Source organism: Ursus americanus, chromosome 33 (genome assembly GCF_024610735.1).
Source record: "Ursus americanus isolate L20-20 chromosome 33, mUrsAme1.1.p, whole genome shotgun sequence".
Lineage (NCBI taxonomy): Eukaryota > Metazoa > Chordata > Mammalia > Carnivora > Ursidae > Ursus > Ursus americanus.
Window position 1 is genome coordinate 29,475,541 of NC_142159.1, and position 23,596 is coordinate 29,499,136.

Consider the following 23,596-nt stretch of genomic DNA (forward strand, 5'->3'; position numbering starts at 1 on the left):
GCTGTCCTAGGCGTACTCTCAAAGTCCTTTATTGTACAATGTCATCTGTTTGGGGGAGGGGCGCCAAAGGACTAACGGGTACACAGCGAAGTAGATAAATATGCCAAGCTTTTTCTTTTTTCTTTTTAAATCAGGCATTTATAAACAAGAAAGCATACATTAATTACATAAAAATAGTTTTCGATAGTAGAGTAAGTCATGTCGTCATTAGCAGCAGCAAAGGCGGGAACGCGGACAGCGATGCAGACGCTCCGGGCGGATATAAAGGTAGAGGGGGGAGGGTGTGTGTGTGTGTGCGTGCGTGTGTGTGTCTGTGTGTTTTCCTTAATTGAAAAAAAATGTCGCTTGTGACTCCTGACTTAGAGCAAGAACAAGACGGCCTCTTGAGCCTGGTGGACGCGTTGGGTGGGCAGGGGTGCGGTGGGCGGGCAGGAGCGGGGAGGACGGGGGGCGGGGGGGGAGGGTGCCGCGGGGGCTGGCGGAGGGTCCATCCCCTCGGGCAGGTGAGCTGTTCTTCCTCAGTTAAAAACAACCCAGAAAACAAGACAATTACCAGGTAAGAAAAGTTTCTGAAAAAGGAACCACCGTACACGCGTGGGATACGACAGTGTCAGGGAACAGTATTTACAGGGGCTGTTTACACGGGGCTAGTTCGGCACGGAAAGCAGGGTATTACGTGAGTTAGCTGCTCCAAGTATGAATGTTATTGCTGTTGTTTTTCCCTTCGTTAAAAATCCTCTTTCAGCGTAGAAATAATAAGTAATTAAACTGAATACACAATCATCTGAGTAATGGATATTACACACAGGGAGAGTCAACAGCCGACGAGAAAGTTCCTCTCCTCCCTTCCGCAGAGACGGCACTGCAGCTGCACGAACCAAAGCCAGGTCTCGGGCCCCTTGGCCTCGGCCCCCCGAGGATGGAAGCGGCCAGGACAAGCCGAAGCCCCCTGGCTTCACCCAGGGAGCTGCCCAGGAGGGCTGGAGCTGCTGGTGACCGGGGCGCTGGGGACGGCGGGTCCCTGCCACCCCAGCTCTGGCCGCAGGCCCCTCGGGCGGAGGCGGGGGAGGGGAGCCCAGGTGGCCGCAGAGGGTCCGGCTCCTCCCGACCTTCTGGGACAAAGCTGGCGAGTGGAGGCGTGGACCCAGCGGTCGAGACAGTGACCAGAGGTGGGCAGGGCGAGGGGAGGTGGGGCCCCTGCACAGAACTTAGAGAAGCTCACCGCCCTCTGGAGCCCAAAACCGAAAAGTGACCGGGTGGCCCCAGGAGACGGATCCCAGGGGCCCTCTGCCCTCCCACAACTTTCGCATTGGCCACAGGGCATGGCACAGCCACCCAGAAGCACAGGGGTACACTTAAAGCTCTGCTCCGACGAAACCATTTAGTTTCCCTTGAAGAAGTGACTGAGAAAACACAACTCTGGAAAAACAAGGCTGAGTGTTGTGTAGCACGACCGGCCCTCCAGGACGCGGTAATAATGCCCATCGATGGGGACACATACGGCAGAGTTAACATTCCATGCATACAGATTTCATAACTGCAAAAGAAAAACAAAAGCAAAAAAAAAAAAACCAAACGAACGCTGCATATCTATGGTGTCCCTTTTGCATTGCACTGTAGGGGGTCCAGCAGCACCTGCGCCCCTCCCCCCAGTAAACCACGGGCGAGAACCCTGCAGATGACATGGTCACCAAGCCTCTGCTGGTTGCGGCGGCGGGCGGCGCCTGTCCCTGGGCCAGCGGTCTCCACTTCCGTCTGCGCTCACAGCTGCCTCGGCGTTAGAACAGGGTCAAGCGAAGAATTCTGGTAAGATCTTTCTCATGTACATAAATACCGTAATCTCAGGATGGGTAGCCGCCTCTCGTCTACTGGGAAATCATTTTTCAAGCTTGGGCATAAAAAACCTTATACAATTTGCATGAACAGTTGAGAGTAAACGAGATTATTTGGAATAAATGCAAGTAACTTATTCTGATAGTGGCAGATTCAGTCGCTACTGAAGACGGGTATCTCGGGGGTAGACAGACGAGTCGGGGTTCGCTGTACAGGATGCTGGAAGGCACAGAACTACCCCCCGAAGTTCAGTTTTTGCATTTTCGTTTTGTGATTCCCTTGTTCAACCAAGCACCAGAGGGGGTTTCTAAACACTCGAGCACTTAGGATGTGGACTGCTCTATGAATGGATTTGCAATATCTGAAAAGTAAAAACCTCAGTTAACCAGGGAGTAAAAAGAGAAGAGAAGGTTCTTGACAAAGTGCAGTTCTAAATATACGTTTAAATGAACAAAAAGAAAAAAAAAAGTGAAGTAATGCTGTTTTGTTCCAACGCTGCGGCCTCAGTCCTGATGCGACAGGAGCGGACTGGGGAGGGCGGCGGCGGCAGAGCGGGCCAGCGCTGTCCCCCGGGGCCACCCGGCAGGCAGGCGGAGGCGGCGACCCACCTCACGGCGTCCTCCCTGCTCTTCCCGGGCGGCAGCACAGGACGCCTGGGTCCTCGTCGCTGAAAAAATAGACTCTGGAGAAAACCCTCCCTGTCCTTGCGCGGCCCTGGACGAGCTGCGATGGCTTCGAGGGGCGGGGTGGCTGCACCCCAGCTCCCTCAGCAGGTCCTCGGATGGCGTCACGTGTTGGTGGGGCTTTTAAAAGTTAGTCATTAAAAAACCTGTTGATTTTTCTGAGTATCAAGTCTTCTTATTGGTTTTAAATAGCTTATAACAAAAATGTAAATGTTAGAACGTTCCAGCAAGCAGAGGGCCGCGGCAGGCGCGGAGCCTGGGCTCCGGCTGCAGCTGGGAACCCGGCTTGCGCACTTGAACTTGGCCAGTAGAAAATTTTGCAGTGGATTCCAAAAGTATGTGGTTCCAAACACTCGCTTGGTTATAGGCACAGTAAGACGTTGTGCTATGTGGACGTGGGGGCGGGCCTGTTGGCGCACAGAGCCCCCTGAGCCCCCGGCTGGCGTGGGCCGCCCGCCCGCCCGCTCCCTGCGGCATCCGCACCGCGGCGGCAGACAGTGGGGTCCGCTAGGGCTCCAGCTCGGCCGTGCTCTCGCTGCCCGCGGCCTCGGGCCGGGGGCCGCGGCCACAGCTGCTCCTGCAGCTCCTTCACCACCTTCTCCAGGTGCTCCCGGGCCTCGCGCTCCCGCAGCAGGTCGGCGCGCAGCTGCTCGCGGTCTGCTTCTGCGTGCTGCAGCTTCACCTGCAGGTCCTCAATCTGCAAGGGACGCCGGGCGTTAGCGGCACCCGCTCCCCGCCCGAACGCCACCCCATCCTGGCCTGCCCGCCTGCCCGCGCTGGAGACGCATGCCTGTGAGGGAAGCAGCAACCGGGGCCTGGGAGAGCCCCTGGGACAGCAGTACGACCCGAGTCCAGACACGGCACGCAGAGTCCCGGACCGGTGGGAACTACCCAAACCCCAAGGGCGGTGGCCTGGGGTACCCTCTTGACCTCCTGAGGCCCCAGTTTCCCTCAAAGCACCAGCACGGCCAGGAGGAGGGGCTGCGGTTATCTGCCCCCTTGTCCCAGGACTCTGGCTGGGCAGCATGGCCAATCACGATGTGCTGAGACTTTCGTAAGTGCATGCGGTGGGCAGGCTGCAGCCCCGGCCCCAGGACAGGAGAGCCTGGGGCTACCTGGGGGCTCCTCTGAAGCCCCGGGGCTGGCTGAGGGCTGGCTCCTCAAGCAAAACCAAGGGAGCGCTCGGCCAGGAGGGACACAGCCGCACAGAACTCCCGCATGGTGGCCCTGACTGGCTAGAGGACAGCCTCCCAGAAGGACAGGAGAGTGTTCCGTGCTCAAGTCAGCCTGCTGGGTCCCCACGGTCCCCCCAAGCTTGCGGTGGACCCAGAGAGGTGCGAAAGGACCCGGAGATGCCAACACAGCACCTGCCACTTCCCGCACAGACCTAGGACCCGCCACACATTTGAGTCCGGAGGCGGTGCTCCGTGGCCTCCCTGACGGGCCCGGCACTGGGCCGCACAGGCCTCCATTTCCCACCCTGCCCTCCACGAAGCGCCCGCCTGTACCTGGGCCGAGTACTTGGCGCGCAAGCGGCCGGCCTCGCAGCCCTTGTCACACACCCGCACCTGGCGCGCCTGCTCCAGCTCCCGCTTCAGGCGCAGCCGGGACTCGTTGGCCTCTCTCATCTTCTTCTCGTTCTCGGCCCGGAGGCGCTCGATCTCCTTCCGCAGGTTGCGCTTGGCCTCTGTGGCTTCCCGCAGCTTCTCCTTCTTGGCCACACGCAGAAACTCCAGCTCCTGGGAGGGCAGGCAGCACACTCACCAGGCCGGGGTCACCATCCGGCCCATGCTCCCTTCCAGGGGGTCAGGGGGCAAGTCACCCCGCTGCCCGGGCCCCTGCCCACCCGCCCGCCACTCCCAAGGCGCCTCCACACAGGGCTGCCCCCCAGCCCGCACATGCTACCTGCCTTCCTGGACACCCCAACCCGTTCCCACAGGGTCCCACGGCCCAGCGCTGTCCGGACTACAGTCTGAGGCGGCGGCTGCAGCGCTCAAGCTTCAGCTGGGCTTGGAGAGCCCACGGGACGTCGTCGAGGCAGGGCGCTGGCTCAGGCCCGCAGGCCGCCCTCCTCAGCACCTCCGCCGTCCTCAGCCACGGCGCCCCCACCCCAGACACGCTCGCGAGTGTGCACGTGTCAAATCACACCTCCACCCGGAACCAGGGAGAGGGCGTTCTAAGCAAGGGCTTGACACAGACTTCGGGGAGACAACTGAAATCGTGGGGCTCCCGGGAAGGCACAGCTATGCTGTGCTAGGAGCCCGCATGCGAAGCCGCCGGCCGCAGAGGTGTGACCTCAGCCGACACCACCGAGCGGGCCTCGGCAAGGCCGCGGAGCCCCAGGGTGACGGCCCCGCCCTCCCTGGTGCTGTGAACTCTGGGCCACCCCCACCTGTGAGGAAAAGTGGCGTGGAGGACACTCCACAGCCTGAGGACCTGGGGAGTGGCCCTGCAGTCTGCCCCCTACTGAGGTGGGAGGCGGATGCAGGCGGGGCCCAGACACCTTCAGGCCTCTAGCCCCCTCTTCAAAAGGAAGCAGTCACCTCTGTGGAATGAGCTAGAAGCTCATGTGCACGCACACTCCTGCAGAGAAACCTGCTGGTTCCACCTCCGACAGCCCCGAGGGGGAAAAGGGACCCTCACAGCCGCCTCCTGCACACACCAAGGACCCACTCTGGCACTCAGCGTGCAACCGTCCGGGCTGTCCCCCGAGGGACAGGCCAGCCCCGTGAGGGGCAGTGCGAGCCGGGGGGTGGCGCGGCGGCCTCACCTGGTGGAGGCTGCGCTTGGCCTGCAGGGCGGCACTCAGCTTCTCCTCCTGCTTCACGCGCATCTTCACCACCTCGTGCAGGAACTTCTCTTTGGCTTCCTTGGTGTCCAGGCCGCCCTCCAGGGCCTGCCGCAGGTGCTCCAACTCTGCCTCCAGGCCGCCGCTCGCCGTGTCGGCAGGGGCCGCAGCCTCAGGGGCGGTGGGCGCGGCGGGCGGGGCGTGCACGCCCGGGGAGCTCAGGTCCTTGGCGGAGCTGGATGAGGTAAGGGACGGGGAGGAGAGCGAGGACAGGGAGGAGGTGACTGCGGAAACACAGACGGAGGCGGACGTTACCAGGGCGCCCCGTGTGCAGCCGTGCGGCACCGTGCCCTGGGCAGCCGAAGACCCCGACTCACACGTACATTCTTCCCTGCTCTCCACTTCCACCTCGGCCTCCGAGTCCTTGTCATCCTCTGGGGCGGCCACAGGGGCCGGCGTCTCCGGGGCTCCGGGGGTGTCCACGGTCAGCTTCCGCTTCCGTGGCTGGAGGCAGGTGGCCAGAGGCTCGGGGGCCCGGGAGACAACGGTGGCACATGGCGAGCTGCTCACAACCTTCTGCTGGGCCGGCGGTGCCAGGGCCACGTTGGGGGCCACACCCGTCTCGAAGCTCTTGTAGGAGTAAAAGCTGCAGGGCACGGGGGCCGTTGGGGCCACAGGCGTCTGCCCCCCCACCCCGAGTCCTCCCCTCCCACGGTGAGAGCTCCTCGCGGGACCTGCTCCCTGGCAGGTGTGAAGGAGGAGACGCAAGGCAGCAGCCCCAGGGAAGCTGGAGCACGGGGCACACAATGGAGGGCTCGGCAAGGAGGTTCCAGATGTGCCCACCCGGACGCTGTCAGAAGGGCCAGCGCTGTCGTGACTGCCTGCCGCCTGCCTCACTAACTGCTTCCACTGCCACGAGGCCCCATGTGGAGGCAGTGAGAGCAGAGCGCCTCTGGGCCGGCACAGCTTGTGGGCAGGAACGAACACAGAATTCCGGGCCTGCAGACTCCAGGCACTTCAGCGTGCCCGCACCGAGCCCGTGTCGCTGTGCACTCAGGCCGCCAAAGGAGCACCCAGAGGACTCGGGGAAGCTTGTCCTGAGACACGCAGAGTGACAGCCTCTCCTGGATCGTGTCCCCTTTGAGAAAGACTCTAGGCAACTCCGTAAAAGAAAAGTCTCACCCAGCAGATGATTATGGACACCCAGGTGGCAGAATCCAAGCCCAGCCCCCACATTCCTACGCCTGGGTTGACCACCGGCTGCCAGCAGGGCAGGCACTCACCTGTCTCGAATCAGGGCCGGGAGGTGCGGGGAGAGCTCTTTGTCACTCGTAGACACCGCGGGGGACCAGGGTCGGAAAGCGGAGAGGCGCTGGCGAGGGTGAACGCAGCCAAGGCTCTGCAGGAAGAAGAGGTACTGGGTTTGAGAGGCGAGCACGGAGCCCCACCGCGGCCGCCTTCCCCCCTGCCCCCCGCACAACCTTGCTGGAGGAGCTGGCCAGGGTCCGCAGCCAGCCAGACTGTTTGTCCTTCTCAGAAGACGTGGGGAGTTGGGAGGGGGCGTCATCTGTTTTCCGGATGGAGGCCGGGGGCTCGGAGGAGACCTGTGAGAGACACAAGAGTTGTCACTGGCGACTCCAGTGGCACGTGCGCTCTGGGCAGGGTCTCCCAGCCAGCAGACTCAAACGTGCACAAGACCTGTACGGTGACGCGCAGACCCCGACCCCAGGGCGGGACAAGCCAGTGCCCCGGGGCACTCCGTGGGGCTGCCACGCCGGGACGTCATCCCACAGCTGCAGAAGGCCCAGGCCGAGCTCCGGGCAGGGACTCCAGGGGACGGCCCCCGCCACTGCCCTGTCTGTGCACTGCGGACTTGCTGCCGAAATGGCCAAGGGGACCTGCGGACTCCGGCCTCCCGGCCGTGGTCATGCCAGGACGGGAAAGGGGCGGCCCAGCGGGCAGGCTCATTGGCCAAGTGTGGGGCCCTCCATCGGGGGGTTCACCCAGGTCCCCAGAGTTCCGGGTTTCACCAAGGAGAACTGACAACTTGCTGTCGGCCAGAGAGGCCTTCTGGCAAGACCCCAGGAGAAAGGCTTTCTCCAAAAAAGAGACGACCCTTCACACCAAGTGCACGGAACCACATGACAAAGGCCACGCTCGTGTTCCCCTCGCGCCTTGCTGCTGGAGAATGTTCACGAAGCTGCCCCCAGCCTCCCAGGGCCCCAAGCTGTGTCTGTGAGACACTGTGGCCAGAGGGGCCTGCAGAACCGGCATCAGGAGAACAAACTCCTCCAGCCCGATGGCGCAGGTCCCGAGGGAGACGGGGTCTCTTCCGGAGAAAACGGAACCGTCTGTGGAAGAGGGACAGTGCCCCCCCCCCCGAGGGCAGGTGTGCTGGGGGCCACACACAGGCCACACGCAATCACCCACATACGGCCAGGGGCCGAGAGGACGATGCCCCGTCACTGCCCTGGCCTGCTCTCATGAGGGAACAGATGTGGGGAGTGCTCTGGGAAGCCTTGGAGGGGAGACCACTAACGGGGGTAGGGAAGAAAGGCTCCTCCCACCTCTGGGAACACTTGGAGAAAATACTGTGTCACGGACATGGCCCCTTGAGGGGAAACGGGCTTCCCAGGAAGGGGGAAGAGGGCAGGGAGGCAAGTGGTCAACGCAGGTGACCCACTTACCAGGGCTGTCATCACAAAATTTCAGAGACACGGGACAGACCGGACCCTGGACAGAGGGCCCGACCAAGGCCAGCACACGTTCATATGTGCACGCGTGTTCACGGGGCCCCCACCCCACCTCGTGTCAGCCCCTCTCTGGGAACAAACACGCAGGGGCGAGGACGACTCTGGGACGTAGGCAGCCCTCAGGCCCCAGGGAGGAAATACGAGGACCTCAGACCCTGTGCAGGGACGCACTGGCCTTTGTCCTCACACAGAAACAGCTGCCCCAGGGCCCGGAGCCCCGCCGCGCCGCTCCGAGGTCCACGCCCAGCTCCGGGGAGGCGCATCAGAGGGGAACCCACAGACGACTGTGGACGGTCTGCTCAGACATGAAACAATCATTCAGGAAAGAAAGACCGTTTGTTGGTGCTTTTTGGGGGAACGAGTCCCGGTGATGTCTGCCTGCGCGGCCTGGACGCCTCCTGCGGCCTGCGAGCGGGCGGCGGGGCGGGGGCGGTTACGCCAGCAAGGGTGGAGCTTCCTGTCTGAGCGGATCGGAAGCAGGGAGGAGAGGAAACAAGCTGAGTTCTCACCAAGAGAAAAGCCACAGGCCTGGCAGCGGCTCCTGCAGGTTCTGAAAAGCCGCAGGGAGACTCCTGGGGGGCACCGCACGACTCAGGCTGTAGGGCCGCCCCCCCACGCAGGGTGGCTGGCTAGCGGCGCCCCGCGCCCATGGGCCAGAGCCCCATCGTGTGGCAAGGGGTGAGGGGGGCAGGGGCAGACTCCCAGTCAGGGACCTGGCCTGCAAGCATGGAGCACTAAACCAAGCCCGTGAGCTCTGGAGAAAGGGCCTGGGCCTCCCCCACCCCACCCACCCCCAAGCTTGTCAACCCTAAAATGGGGACGTGTCTTCAGGGAGCTGGAGTAACTCCTCTGAGATTCCTGCAGCAGGAAAAACCCCATGAGCAGGACCTTCTATGAAAGTGAGAGCAGCAGGAAAGGGCCTCACCAGGACATGGACACGGGGCCCTGAGGGAGGGCTGCTGCTCCCTCTCACCCGAGAGCGATCTAAGGCCCTGGAAGGACGTGCTTCTCCAGGCCTGGAAGGCCAGTGTCCCTAGCAGGGCCCACTTGAGGCCCAGTGACAGCCCACGGCATCCCCATTCTGCAAGAGGTCAGCAAGCAGGTAACGACAGTCACTTCTGGTTTCTGACCCTTCTCAAGGCCTCCAAGCCAGGTCCTGGGGGCCCACAACCCTCAAGGAGGGAGCAGGCTTCTGGGCCTAGAACACAGCCGACGCAACAAGGCCGGGGTGGCGGCCGGGCCTCCTGCGCCCGCCCCGAGCCTCGGGCTGCAAGCCCACCGACGCTCACCCACGGGCTCTAGGCAGAGGGAGCGCCGCCCCGCACAAAGGCAGCAGCATGGGCCACTCTGCGCACGGCACAGCGCGGGACACGCACGGCCTCGGGACACCCCTGCCTGCCGGGCAGCAGCCGCTCCGCAGAGGAGCGGGCCGCACATGTCCACCATCGCCACCCTGCGCGAGGAGCCTGGATACCCATCGGCAGACGAAGGGGCAGAGAAGATGCGGTGTAAACACACAACGGACGACTACTCAGCCGCCAGGAAGAATGAAACCCTGCCGTTTGCAACGACGTGGATGGAACCAGAGAGTGTTAGACGCAGTGAAATAAGTCAGAGGAAGACGATTACCCTAGGAGTTCACGCACACGTGGAATATGAGAAACAAAACAGAGGATCATAGAGGAAGGGAAGGAAAAATAAAACCAGACAATATCAGAGGGGGAGACACCCCAAGAGACTCTTAACTCTAGGAACACACTGAGGGTAGCTGGAAGGGAGGGGGCGGGGGATGGGGTGGCTGGTGACGGGCATTAAGGAGGGCACGTGATGCGATGAGCACGGGGTGTTGTTAGCAACTGAGGAGTCACTGACCTCTACCTCTGAAACTAAAATACGCTATATGTGAATTAACTGAATTTAAATTTAAAAAAAAATTGTGGTTCATCCAGGAGCTGAAGGCAGGTGGGAATGGGAAGCTACTGTTTAATGGGTATAGAGTTTCAGTTACGAGATGAAAACAATGGACGGATGGAAGTGAAGGCTGCACAAATCTGTGAACGCGCTTAATGCTACTGAACTGTATACTTAAAACGCTTAAAATGGTAACTTTCATGTTGTCTACATTCACAATTTTTAAAAATAAAGGATGTTTTAAAAAAAAGAAAAAACAGGAGCTGGCTGAAGACCGTGCGGGCGCCCACCCAGGGCTCTCCAGCAGCCGTGTGTGTTCCCCACAAAGGAGGAGAGGACACCTCACGATGGGGTTTTGCGCACGCTGCCCAGAGGCCTCTGTAGGTTTGCAAGGATTTGGGGGTATGACTCAGGAGTGACTTCACTATGTGACCTTTCTGTTGAGCTGGGCCACGGGGGTCCATCAGGTCCGAGGCTACATCAGATACAAGTGGAGTGGGGTCAGAGTGGCTGCTGGGGCCACGGTCAACCTAAGAGCAGCGCAGGAAGAGCAGGGTAGACAAGAGGGTCAGCAGCCACCAGGAGCCGGGGCGGCTTCTGGCATAAGCCCCAGGGCCTCGTGTTCACAAAGGCCGTTATTTCATTCCGTGCCTGAGCCCCAAACGCACAGAGCGATGGCCTAAGCCAAGGCCCAGAAGCAGGGCAGGGAGGAAGGAGGGCTCTGGGCTCCAAGACCAGCAGCTTACCTTGGATTTCTGAGTCCCCTCCCCCACACTCTGCTGAGAACCCCACATTCCAGCAGCAGGACAGCAGGCTGGGTGTGGGGCCCTGACCTGGCATCTGGGAATCCCTAGATGCAATGGACTCCTGGGAGAGATGGCACTGGTAGTACTCCGTTTTCTTGGGGGAATGAGCTTATCGCCACTCCGCCTGCTCAGACTGCCCTGGGATGAACCCAGGAGAGGCGCCCAGGGCCTGTCCTGCCACCTCTCATGCACGGCTCCCTGTGCCCCACCCGGACATCTTCAAAGAGAAAGAAAAACCAGACATGGGGAAAAGACGTTCCAGATGCTGGGTGATGGCACTGGCTGGAGGCCCGAGCACACACCCTGACTTCTGCGTGGAGGTACCCGGTTCTGGGGTGACACCAGCGGTGAAGAGGGCAGCTCCCATCCAACTACCAGGCAGAGTCAGAGGCCAGCTGGACACACAGCCACGCACCGCGAGCCCGGACAGCCCAGAGGAAGGACACCCAGCAGCCCCAGCAACGAGGACAGAACGGAGAGCACAAGTCCAGGAGAGCGAGGCCAGGCCAGTCTACGCCGTCCGCCAGCACCTCATGAGCACAGACGTGCCAGGCACCGTATGAACACGGAGCCAGCGTTGACGGGGCTGTGTCCTGCAGCCATGCTGTATCCAACACCAAGCTCACACGGAAGGGACGGGCGCCACCCTGAGCGGCTGACCCCTGGGAGGAAGAGGTCACTTAAGTCGATGGGAATAAAGTCACCTTCCCCACCCAGGTCCACGGACCCCAGACTTCATCCATGTGCACTTGGGGGACATGTGGGCCTTAGGCTGAGGATCTGAACGTGACGGCCCGAAACTCTGCCTGTCATTAGAACTGGGGCTACAGAGGCTTACAGACCAGAAGCGGTGACCCTGGTCTGCCCGTGGGGCACCAGCTTCGCCAGAGGAGCCAGCGTCCCAAAGCAAACCAGCAGCTTCAGCACAGCTCCGGCTTCCCGAGCTGAGGTGTCGCCTGGGCGCCCCCACCCTTCTCTGAGACGTCCCCCACTAGGTCCTTCTCTCCCGTGCCCTGTCTGGACACCCTTGGCACATGGCGCCAGGCCAGCATCAGGCCTCACCACCACGAAGCGCACACTCAGAGCTCAGTTGTGCAGGCTGCTCACAGCCACAAAGGTCACGAGCACCCGGGAGCGCACGTACAACCGGGCACAGTGAGTAGCAGCCCTCCCCACCCCCAGAGCAGATGGGGACTGCGTTGGTTTTGTTTTCTTACTACACTAAGGTGCTCCACCCACTCTGGCCCCGTGGACTAAGGCCAGGGACACATGCTGCCCCAGGCACCACACAGCGGGGCTGATATCAACTGCCACCGAGGTCCCCTGTGGCCCAACAGTGCTGGGCACCGCAGCTGGAGGAACAGGTGAGCACGTCCACCCAGCAAGATGCCTGGGTGCTGACGGGGGAGTGCGGCCCGGGCAGAAGACCAGTGTCCTCACTGCAGCCCAGCACTGTGTGTACGTCCGAGGGCCCAGAGCTCCGGATCCCCATCGAAGGCTGGCAAAACTGAGGGGCATCCCAACAGAGGAGCAGACTCCCGGGTTCCTGAACCTGCGGCAGCTAGGCCAGGGCTGGGGACCAGGGAGGGGCTCAGCAGCAGCAATCTGCCTCCCCCAGCAGCACCAGCCCCAGGTGAGGGTCAGACACAGCCCCTGGGGCGAGAAAGCCTCTCCAGGGTGTGCGCTCAAGAAGCAACAGCCAGGTCTAGGCAGGCCCCCAGGCCGGGGACAGGAAGGCTGAGCAGGTGGGTAGCACTGGCCACCCCAGCACAAGCTGATGAGGACAGAGTCACAGGCCTCAGCCACACGCCAGGGCAGAAAACATCAGGAAGATGTGCGGGTGGTCTGGGGCTGAATCCTGGTCAATTCCTCAGGGATCAGGATAATTTCGAAGCCACAGGTGGGACGAAGAGCAGAATCCCTACCCTCCCAGGACCCCCAAACTCACTGTGAGCCAGACCTTTGCAAAGGGTCCAAGGAGGACAAAGGACCCACGCCCCAGATCCAGGAGGGGCTCCCCAGGGCTCAGGAGCACGGGAATCCCTCAGACGTCAGGCAGATCCTGGGGCTATGCGGGGCCTTGGACTATACGCATCCTCCACGGGGACAGCCAAGGCAGTCAGGGCAGGGACAGTCACTCTGGGCAGTGTGCAGCTGCTGGGCTTAGCCTCGTGCTCTGCACACCGCTCATCCACCCGGCTGTTAACGCCTAATTACTAATTAATTACTAATGAGAACCCAAACAACACGTCCTAGACCAAAGCCCCTTTCCCTCTCACAGCCAACTTGGTGCTGACGGTCCCTGCTTTGAACCTTCCAGACACAGGAGTTTGAGTCAAACTTTACCGAGAGGGTTTGTACACCCAAAACCAGAACGAAACACTGCCAGACACCAGGCTCCACACCACCCAGCGACCCCGAGGGGTCCTAGCGCCGAGCAGGCAGCTTTAGCCACACCAGCGGAAGTCACGGTCATCAAGCTCGGGAATGAGCGCAGATGCAGAGTCTGAGGGGCGTGGCATGAGGAGGAGGGGCTGGACTCCCCCACTTTGTCTTCACATCCTCTTCGTTTCAGGAGACTCAAGCAACTCCTACAAGAGCCGGGTCAGCGGCGTGCCTTGGTCCAAGAGAGCAGCTGGCTGGTGCTAGAGGAATCCCCCAGTCTATCACCCCACAGAGGAGGGTTGAGGGGCCCCCAGGAGCCCTGGAAGGCCGCAGTCATGTTCCCAGCGGTGTGTTTTGGTTGGGGGAGGCCACCTGGGCCCCAGACAGAGCAGCAGCACCTAAACCCGGGTTCTGAGGCCCAGCCTCAAAGGTGGAGCATCCCGGTTCCAAGCCAGCCAGCGGTGCTGGTCCTGGGGCGGGCCCCAGACCTGTGAGCACCCTCCCACGAAGACCCATGGCACCGGTGGGCAGGACTCTGCAGGGAGGTGGCCGAGGGTCCCCAGAAAGGGGATGGGGTCCCCGAACAAGGCCTAGACACCAAGGAGGCTGCAGCCAGATGGTGGAAAAGGCAGCTTGGAGGTCAGCGGGGACTCCCCTTCTTGCTTTCTTATTTATCAGCAAATAAAGGGCCCCCTTCAGTGGGTGGGTCTAGAGAAGATCAGAACGAGCATAAGTCCATTCCTGAGACCCTGGTGCCTGCCCTCAGGCAGCCTGACCCTGAGACTGACCGCCCAGACCTTGAACAGTCTCACTGGTAATGAGGCACAGCGTGGGAGTCCAATGACAGAGCACTGGCAAAGTGGCTGCCAGGCCAACAGACGTCCCACACCTCTGCCCAGGCCACTGCCATGGCCACCTCAGAGACGCCATGTCCCGGCCCAGGAGTGAAAGCGATACCTAACCCAACCAGGGCACATGGAGGAAGGCTGGAGCAAGGCCGCCACCACTTTCCGCACCAGAGCAACTCAGCAAGGCGCTGCGGAACACGGCCCGCACCGCGAGTTGTCGGCTTGACAAAAGGATAGCACTCGGCGTCAGCCCCCGCAAAACCGAGCGTCTGCACAAAGCCAGGGTGTGCTGCAGGGCCCCAGCCGGCAGCACAGTCGTCTCCAGCTGAGATGCCCGTCAGCCCCTCCACGGAGCCGGCCTCCCTCCTGGACGAGCAAACAGCACAGAGCAGGGCCGGGACAAGCTCCCAGGGTTGAACCTGAGGGGCCACGTTCCAACTTCACGAGTGTGCGAAGGGACCCCCCGCCCTGGGAAGTTCATAGCCAGCTGGGTGGATGCGCTCTCCTGCAGGACACACCTGCCCTGCACCCCCTATCCTGGGCCGCACGCCTCCACTCCCGCTCCTGCCAGCTCACGGCCTTCCAAGGGCCCGCTGTGCCCTCCGCCGGCCTCAGCCCCGACCTGCGAGCAGCCGCCCGTCGGCACAGCCCCGAAGCTCGCTCGTCGGCGCAGTAAGCCAGGCAGTCGAGGCGGTTCCGTGCCAGGAGCTGGGGAGAGCGTCCCATCAAACATCCGAGGCTGTTCTGATTCCAGGGGAAAGATTTCTGCAAAGTGGCAAGGCTGACATGAGGACACGGCACCTACGTGTCCTGCAGAGGCTGGGGTCTGGGAGTGAGGCCACTGGCCGCCTATGCACACTAGCGACCTCCTCCAGGAGGCCGTGACGACAACCCCGCAGGGATGGCATCCCTGGGGACCAGTGCTGCCCATGTAGTGCGATCACCCACACAACCGAGTTCTTCAAATGGAAAGAACGGCCACTGTGAGGGCCACAGCCCGTGCTGACCCTCCCGAGGGCCACGAGTCCCAGGCAAACGTGGCCGAGTGTGGCCAGAGATCCTGCCGCCGGTCTGGCCCCTCTCTGAGCCCCTACCCTAGTGCTGCTCCCATCACTGGCTTGTTTCCTGCATGGCTGAGGAGTGGCTCCTTGAAGGGAGACGGCCCAAGCCTCGTGTGTGGTTCTCCCGTGTGCTCGCCATGCTTTCCAAGTGGGGGCCGCCCGGACCCCGAGAACCAGCATTCCCGCGGGGAGGAGGCCCCCTCAGGCCTGTCAAGGCGAAAAGTGCTTGTGGGCGCCTTCTCTACCAACAAGTGCTTCTTTCTCCCATCACAGAGAAAACTCGAACACTCGGTGTCTGCGGGGTTGGGGCCATGGGCGCCCGCGGGTTTCCTGCGGAACCACGGACGCTGCCGCCACCCCGGCCTCCCCGACAGCCCACACTGCCAAGAGGATGGCGAAGCACAAGGAGCAAAAGGTAAAGGAGCAAAGTGGGAACTCATCAAAGTCAAGACCTTCCTGTGCTTCAAAGGATGCCACCAAGAACGTGGAAACAACGTGCGGACCGGACGTCTGCTCAGGGACCAGACCCGAGGAGGCCGCCCCCCCCAACAGCAGGGAAACGCACGTCAAAACCACAGTGAGAGACCGCTTCACACCCACCAGGGTGGCTGTCATCAGACAGACCAAGAATCCCACAACCGCGAGGTGAGGTGCCACCGTGGGAGGGAGGGGCTGGAGGGCGCGCCGCCGTCCGGGAAGGGAGGCCGCTCCTCAGGCCAGACCTGGGAGGACCGAGAAGAGCGACCCAAACACCTGTACATTGTCCCCTGAACAACACAGGGGTGGGGCCACTTGATCCCCACGCAGTGGGCTCCCCAGTGACTAAGAGCCACTGCTGACCAGAGGCCACACCAGTCACACAGGCAGTCGATCGACACACGTGCTCCATGTCCTGTGTGTTACGTACACTGTATTCTCACAATAAAGCGACAGAAAACAACGTGTTACGAAGAAAATCAAAAGGAAGAGAAAATGCATTTGCAGGACTGTGCTCGTCCCTACGGTAGTTTGCACGGTCCGTCCACGAGACGAACTGCCCCTCAGTACCCACACCAACGTTGTCTCGTACAGACGACAGAAACACGGGGGATGTGGCCCATGTCACTAACACCGATGTCAAAAACGAAAAGATGGTGTGAAAAATAAATTCGCACATATTTACAGGTATAACAGTTCACGGTGCTGACAGTGAAACAGCGATAGGACGGCTTCTGGTAGGCTCGCCTACCCGCTCATGCAGGAACCGTTACAAAGCCGTTCCGGCACACGGGATTACAGTCACGGTCACGACACGGTACTGGAGACGCTCTTACGTGTTTTTAAAACCACTGACCTGTGATGATAGGCCCATACCCACTTCCTCCAGTTTCTCCAATTATGAGAGGCTAATTATGCCATAATTATTTGAAAGCAAAGTTATAAAATCAGGACAGCGAGCTGCCCGAGCAGTCCACAGCTGTCTCCGGCAGGACGCTGGCGGGTACCTGAGCCACCAAGCGGCCTGTCTCGGTGGGACACGCGGACTAGTGGGTTCTTTAGCGCCACCACCAAATACCATGGGGCTCCCTCGGAGAGTCAGGTTTCACACACAAAACCCTTAAGGAAAGGAGCATCCCTGTCAAAGGTTAGGGAATGTTGCGGTCTGGCCCCATCCTGGACCACAAGATGCCCTGGTCTAAGCTGCGGGGTGAGTGGTGGCAAGGACTCCATGATGGGCGGGGCCTGGCCTGGCACAGACCCCGGCCTGCTCCCGCTGAGCCAGAACCTGGCGCCAAGACCCCGGCCAGCAGCGTGGGGGTGGGGGGACCGAGCCACCAGGAGTGCAGACAGCCCTCGGAAAGGGAGGAGAGTGTGAAAAGCCGCTGGCTCGGGGGAGACGCAGGGACACGGGCTCCTAGAAGCCACTCCGTGCCAGGCAAGGGACAGGCATCCTATGTCAGCTCTGGGCGAGGCCTCAGTGCCCAGCTGGGCAGCCAGGGCAATTCCAGGATGACGACGTGGCCCTGGCCAAGGCTGGCGGGGGGTGGCTGTATGCAAACACAGGGGCTCAGGGCAGGAGGGCATCCCTTGGTTCCTGAAGCCCGCCTGGCCCCCACCTCCCAAAGTCCTGTGATCCGGTGTCTTGGGCGGTGGGCAACAGTTAGCTGGCGTCAGGTCAGAGATGGGGGCAGACGGTGCTACCTGAGACCAGCACCTCACACAGTGTCGGGCCTGGGCAAACGTGCCCGTGCCCCCTGCACCAACCTGAGATCCCTACTCTCAAGCCATCGGGTCAACATCCAGGCCCCTCCCCTCTCCCACCAGTACCCATGCTCGGACACTCCGTCGTCTGTCCCCTGACCCTGGGTTCCTGAAGACCCAGATCCCTGGGCCTGGCACCTGGGGGCAGCATGTTTGGCAGAACCCACTCTGGCATCATCTATGGCCCCACCACTGTTTTATGAACCACTCAGAAGACAAAGCAGCCTCCACCCCCCCTCCCAACCTCAGGGACTCTCCACAGTGAGAACCAGCCTGTGCCCCTCAGACTGAGGCCTAGGAAAGGCAAGTGGGAGGAGTTCTCACAAATCAGCAACATTGTGTCTGAGCACAAGTGAGCACTTTTAACAGGTAGAGATGTCATAAGAAAACCACATCTAGGGTCTGAATACATGCATCTATTTCCTAACTTAGAGACTAAATTAAAAAGCAATTCTTTCTCATGGTTTGGCAGATTTTAACAGAGTTCAACCACTAAGTGATACGTCCAGGTTAGAAAGTCGTTGCAGGTTTAGAACTGGGGCAGGCAGGACCCAGCATTTAGGTTGCCCATGGGTTCCAGGTGACCCAGAACCCCCGGTCACATCAACCTCACGAAGAGTGCCAAGGCCCGGGGGCGTGGACCCCTGGGTTTCACCCTCCAGAGCAAAGATGGCAGGCTTAAGACTGGGACTCTGGAGAGCACACAGGGAAGGGTCAGGGGCTGTGCTGGGGGTGTGGGGGTCTCTCTGTGACACTCGAAAAGAGGGCCCAACAGGCTAAGTGTTCACGTTCTAACTTCACTCTCATTTAGTGGGTTGGCAGAAAATAGCCAAGACCACAAATTAAGAGACGAAAACTTTTCATGGAAACATCAGGCCTTCGAAGCAGCCCACCCCACGATGCTGTCAGGCCACGATCCCTTGAAGAACAGGTCGGGGTGGGGGTCGCCCTGCCATGTCTGCTTCTTAGCCCCACGGTGTCAAGAGCGCAGGCATCCTCCTCCACAACCGCTCCAAACATCAGAGAAGATGGTCCAATATCCCCTGACGGGAGCTGAGCTCAGGAGGAAAAGCCCAAGTGTCTGGGATCAAAGATGAGGAAAACCATGTCACGTGTCAGCCATGCTGACCCAAGGACCCCCGAGTCCCCAGCCCTGGGGATGCAGGGACCCTGTAACCACGGACCTACACGGCTGGAAGCTGTGAGGAGCAGAGTCTAGGGGCTGCGCCATGCACACACCCCCAGGCCCTGCATGCAGGCAGCAGGCCAGGCCCCAGGGCCTCATCCAACAGGGCAACGGGTAGAAATGCTAAAACAGACCGAGCTCAAAATGAGTAAACACACACAGAAAAAAATGTGAGAAAAGAGTAAGACATCAAAAAAGATCACGCAGATTGGAAAAAAAGCAGAACTTTCCAGAATAAAAATAGTTCTCAAGGAAATTATTCAAACGCAGTGCAGAGGAAAACGAGATGAACACATGAGAGAGGGTAACAGACATGAAAGAGGAGAGGAGGAATTCCAGAAGGAGAGAGCAGGGAGACAGTGGCCAAGAACCGTCTGGATTTGGTGAGAGGCAAGCCCTCAGGTTTCAGAGGTGAGGAAGAGGAGGGACCAGAATGGCAGCTTGACCTTTCAGGTTCAAGGTCAACACCACCTTGCCACCACCGACAAGTTCAAGAGTGCACCGTTTCTTGGGCCACGAAGCCTCAGTGTCAGTGTCTGATGCAGCAAATCCCCCCGCCACGGGGCCCACAACAGAAGCTGGGTCCTGAAAACATCTGGAACAGATGTCCTGCACACACTGTCACTGTCCAGGGCAGGCAGCAGGGGCTTCCTCCTCCGACCCTAAGATGGGGGTCTGCACGACCTTGAGTCCAAGGATGCAGGACCGTGTGGGCGAGCGTAGCCCTCTCTGACCAGACCTGCGTGCTCCAGGACAAGGCACAAATGGCTTGAACAGGGCCGCCCTCCCCGCCACGGGGCATGCTGGGCCCCGGCAACAACAGGCAGGAGCAGCTCCCAGGGCAGGGAGTCGAGCCACCCCCACCCCCGGTGAGAGGCCCGGCAGGAAAGCACGAATGGCACCCTCTTCCCACCTACACTGGCAACCCAGCGCAGCCCGAGCAGGGGCGGGGCCGCCTGGTCCCCAGGGTCCTCTCTAACCGGGGGTGCTAGACGCTTTGTGACTGAGTCCGACGTCTCCTACAGGTCAACTCTAAATCCCCAGCTCAGAGCCACCCTAAATCAGCCCAAGACCTGCACTACGGACCGTTCCTGAAGATTTCACAGTTCTAGAAACTGCACAGCTATTTTTATAAGTACCATTAATATTTTCCACGGGATAATTCATGTTTCATATTATGCTTAAATTAACCTATTTCTGATTATTGTGGTACAGAGGAAGCAGATTAAATTTGCAAGACAACGCCAAACCCCAAAATGAAGTGAAAATAGCAATTTTAAAGATTCACCTTGATCTTTTAAAAAAATTTAAGTAGGTCATCTTTTCTGTTACTTCCACTGTCAAGAGTAAGTCAAGTCTTCTCTAAGGACACTTACTTGCGGACTACTGGGTCTCATGCCCCCCTGCCCAAGAATAAGAGAGGCCAACGGTGCCCCAAAGCCAAGGCTCTAACACTCACGGCCCCTTCCCCAAGGAACCCCAGACCTTTGCCGATCCTGCCCCGCCTGGGGTTGGGTGCACCACTGGGCTTGGAGATCACCTACCAGCCTGTCAAAACACCAAGAACCCCCCGAAAGCAGAGGGTGGAAGGGGGAGGGTTGGGGTGGCCCAACACCCCCAGCCTTTCTGCAGACTCTGGGGGTGGGGGGCACATCTCTGATTCCTGTGGCCTGGCCACCCTCAGGAGGGGTGAGAGAGGCTAGACCCAAGACTGAGAATGGGTTTCGACGCAGACACTGGATGTCCATCCTGACCCCATCCCATGGACTCGCCACCAGCCCTCCAGATACCAAGGCTTCCCATGCCCCTGCAAAACCTCACTTTTGGCATCAGAAAATGTGTGGGAGGTCCCCAAAGGGACAAGGTGGGGTGGAACTGAATCTCTCCCTTCCTCGACGGTCCCTGGAAAGTAACTGTTAAAAGCACTAAAACAACAAAACAGAACTCCAAGAACAATGGAGCTGTTTTGAAAATCGACGGTACTCTTGTGTTTTGGAGAAGTGGGGAGCAGGAGGGTCCTTCCCTCGTGGCCCAGCTGTCACGTCTTGCCTCTCACCCTGGCCAGAGATGACAAACGTGCCCTCTGTCCGGCCTCAGGGCCAACGCTGCACAGAGGAGTGCAGGCCACAGCGCGGGACGCTGTAGTTCCCCTCTGGACAGCTGGCTGGCCAAGAACTGGACGGTAGGCCCTCACCCCATGAAGGCCCCTCTGGAAGGATGGCCACCCCTCCTCCCCCACAAGCCTCCACACAAAGAACTGGCGAGACTCGGGGGCCCTAACAGACCGGGCCCAGGAAAGGCGCAGCTCTTGGGAGGGAGGGCTGCTGGCAGCACAACTGGCAGCTGACCAGGAACATTCCTGCAGACGCCCCGGCTGACTGCGATACCTGGCCACGCTGGGTCAGGCTCTCCCTCTGGTGTGCAAGCAAGAGCCTTCAGTTTCTGCTCATCTCACGCAGCCAGAAACACATGGAACTCGGAGAGAGGCACCAGGTAGCGGCCACCTGCTTCCCGCCTCCTGACCCCCACCAGCCCCTCCTCCACCCAGGGCCCACATGGTTGGCCCCTGCTCTTGCCTCCCACACCTGCTGTCAGGATGTGCATGGGCTCCTGTGGTGGCCTCCTCACTACCTCTGAGCTGTCTCCATCGCCTCCTGCGTGGACAGCGCCCGCCCGCAGGTCCCGCTGATCCTCTGACCTTCGCCCTGACTAGGATGGGGACCCCCAGGCAGCCCTCAGCTGCTCTCCTTAAACCTACGGGGTCCCTCCCACATGCCCCATCACCTGACCCTGTGCTCTGAAAAAGGACAAGGACTGGAGCACGTGTCTCCCATGTGCGTGCATGTGCGTGTTGCGTGTGCTGCTGTGTGACGGGTCATCTGTCAGACGTGGAAGGCCTCAGAGAAAAGGCACCGGGCGAGGGGTACTTTGGAAGTCAATATGGGGTGACGCACTCTGAAACGAGGGGAGCCTGTCAGCTCTGCCCCAACCCCAGGGGCCTAGGGAGCCTTTCGCAGAGCGAAATGTCAGAAGAAACATCTTTCAACCACAGATCTAGTCGGGCTGGGAGGGGCGGGGTCACTGGTGGCCCTGGGAGAAGAGACCTCCCCTACCCCCCACAGAACATCAACCCCGATGCTGGCTGAGGGGTGGACCCAGATGCCACTGAAGCCTCAGACCCAGCCAACGCGCAATTCAAGCAGAAGCCACACCGCAGGCCTCTGGGACCCGGGGGCCTCCTGGTTCTGGCTGCCTTCCAGCGAAAGGCCTTCTCACTCCTTGAAACTCTGAATCTGACGCCAGCCACAGGTCTGGGACACAGGTGCACCCCCCAGAGCCTTGGCCAGGAGCAGAGGAGAGGTGTTTAATCTCAGAGGAAGGAACCAGAAGGTAGACAGGACCACGAGAGGTGGCCAAGCACTGTCGCGTGGCCCTACCTCAGTTTCCCACCCCAGAGGACACCGACCCCACACAAGTGTTGTGTCCCCGGCCACACACCTCTCTGGGTGCTATCTCACCCCATCACCCATTCCTGCAGGAGGAGCAGCTGGGACCAGAGAGCTAGCAAGCCCAAGCCTGCCAAGCCTCCTTGCAAAGAAAGCCTCCCATCCGCTCAGCCCCTCTTCCCACGCACAAAGGCTCCAAGGCTCAGCGCCCTCGATGAATTATGCATAACAGCTCAATTATGACAGAGCCGCAGGAGGGCCGGCGTGGGGGCCCAGGAGTGGGGGGAGGAGGAGGAGCCTGGCGGCTGGCATCCCGGAGGAGGTGGCGGAGGTGCCCCCAGTGCAGCAGGGCAGCCAGCATCTACATGCGTGCACAACACAGGTGCACAGGGCTGCCTGGTGTCTGGGAGGGCTCGAAGGACCGAGAGCTCCAAACTCCGGGACCCAGATCCTGGCTGGCTACCACTTGAGTCCCGAGGGCCCTGCTGTGACCCCAACTCCATCAAAGAAGAGCCACTGCCAGCCCCCGCAATGGTGGGAAAGGCTGCCCGGGGGTAGCTGGAAGACACACGGGGCGCCACAGGCCCCAGCTCCACGCCGCACACTCTGAGCACCCCGGGAGATGCACAAGGGCAACGGTGGCCTCCGGGTACCCCGACCGGACCTGCATTTCAGTGCTGAGCTCACAGGCACGCCATCCTGCAAAACCAAGAGTGGGGGCTTCAAGAAAGGAAGCGGGAGAGAGGGATGAGTGCCTCTGTTCTGAAACAACCCCCCAGCCGGCCCCCGGAGGAGGCGGCCCGCAGCCCACACACACGCAGCGGAGATGCTATGGAGGGAAGGTGGGCTCAGGCCCCTCGTTCTGACACTGGCCGCCATGGGGAGCAGACCCAGCGATCTACCTCAAAGTGGGGCCCACGGGCACAGAGCCTGACCTGCCCACACCAGGAGATTTCCATGTCGCCCGGGCCAGGGAACTTCTGCGAAGGACCAACACTTTCCAGTCTTCGATATCAAAACAAAAACATCCCCAAGTGGCGTCCACGCGCAAGAGAGCACGCAGTCGGTCTCCAGACAGAACGGGAAGTGTGCCAGGCCCCCCAGAGCCTAACACTGCACAAGGAGCTGAGAACCCCCTGTAGGACATCTGACCCCCGCAGCAGCTCTGGAAGCAGGAGGAGGGTGGGAAAGGTGGGTCTGACGAGGCCTGCCCCCTGTGCGCTCGCAAGCTGGGCCTCTGCTCACCGACTTTTTAATCTGAAAGGAAAATATTCCCCAGGCTGGCTCTGTGGGCGCGCGGCGTGCGCACCGGGTTTAACGTTCTGCACTTGCCGTCCTGGAACTCTTGATAATCTCATTTTCGAGAAAATTTTATTTCTAAGTCTGATGGGACAACGGAGCGTACGTGAAGCCGGTGAGACTCAAAGACGGTAAAGGGAGGAGTTCGGACCCAGAGCAAATGCGGGCGCTCCCAGCCCCAGGAGGCCAGCCGCCCCCCACAGCCAGGGCCCAGGGCCCACCCTGAGCGCTCTGCCCAGCTGACCGCGTAGAGGGACGGGGCTTCCCCCCGCCTGCTCCCCGCAGGAGGGGACTGGTGGAACGTGCGCATCGCAGGAAGTGACCAAGAAACAGCCGAGTCAGCTCTGTGCTGTTTC

General features: G+C 60.5%; 1 protein-coding gene across 1 annotated transcript in view; it reads right to left on the bottom strand.

The window, feature by feature from the left end:
* Positions 1 to 13: 13 nt before the first annotated feature.
* The window catches only part of SKI (SKI proto-oncogene), a 68,104-nt gene continuing 44,521 nt past the window's right edge, over positions 14 to 23,596 (bottom strand). The window contains 7 exon segments of the mRNA XM_045803465.2: positions 14 to 3,074; positions 3,076 to 3,213; positions 4,025 to 4,255; positions 5,287 to 5,588; positions 5,688 to 5,950; positions 6,588 to 6,703; positions 6,786 to 6,908. Coding sequence (XP_045659421.1) covers positions 3,024 to 3,074; positions 3,076 to 3,213; positions 4,025 to 4,255; positions 5,287 to 5,588; positions 5,688 to 5,950; positions 6,588 to 6,703; positions 6,786 to 6,908 — 1,224 coding nt within the window. The 3' untranslated portion in view covers positions 14 to 3,023.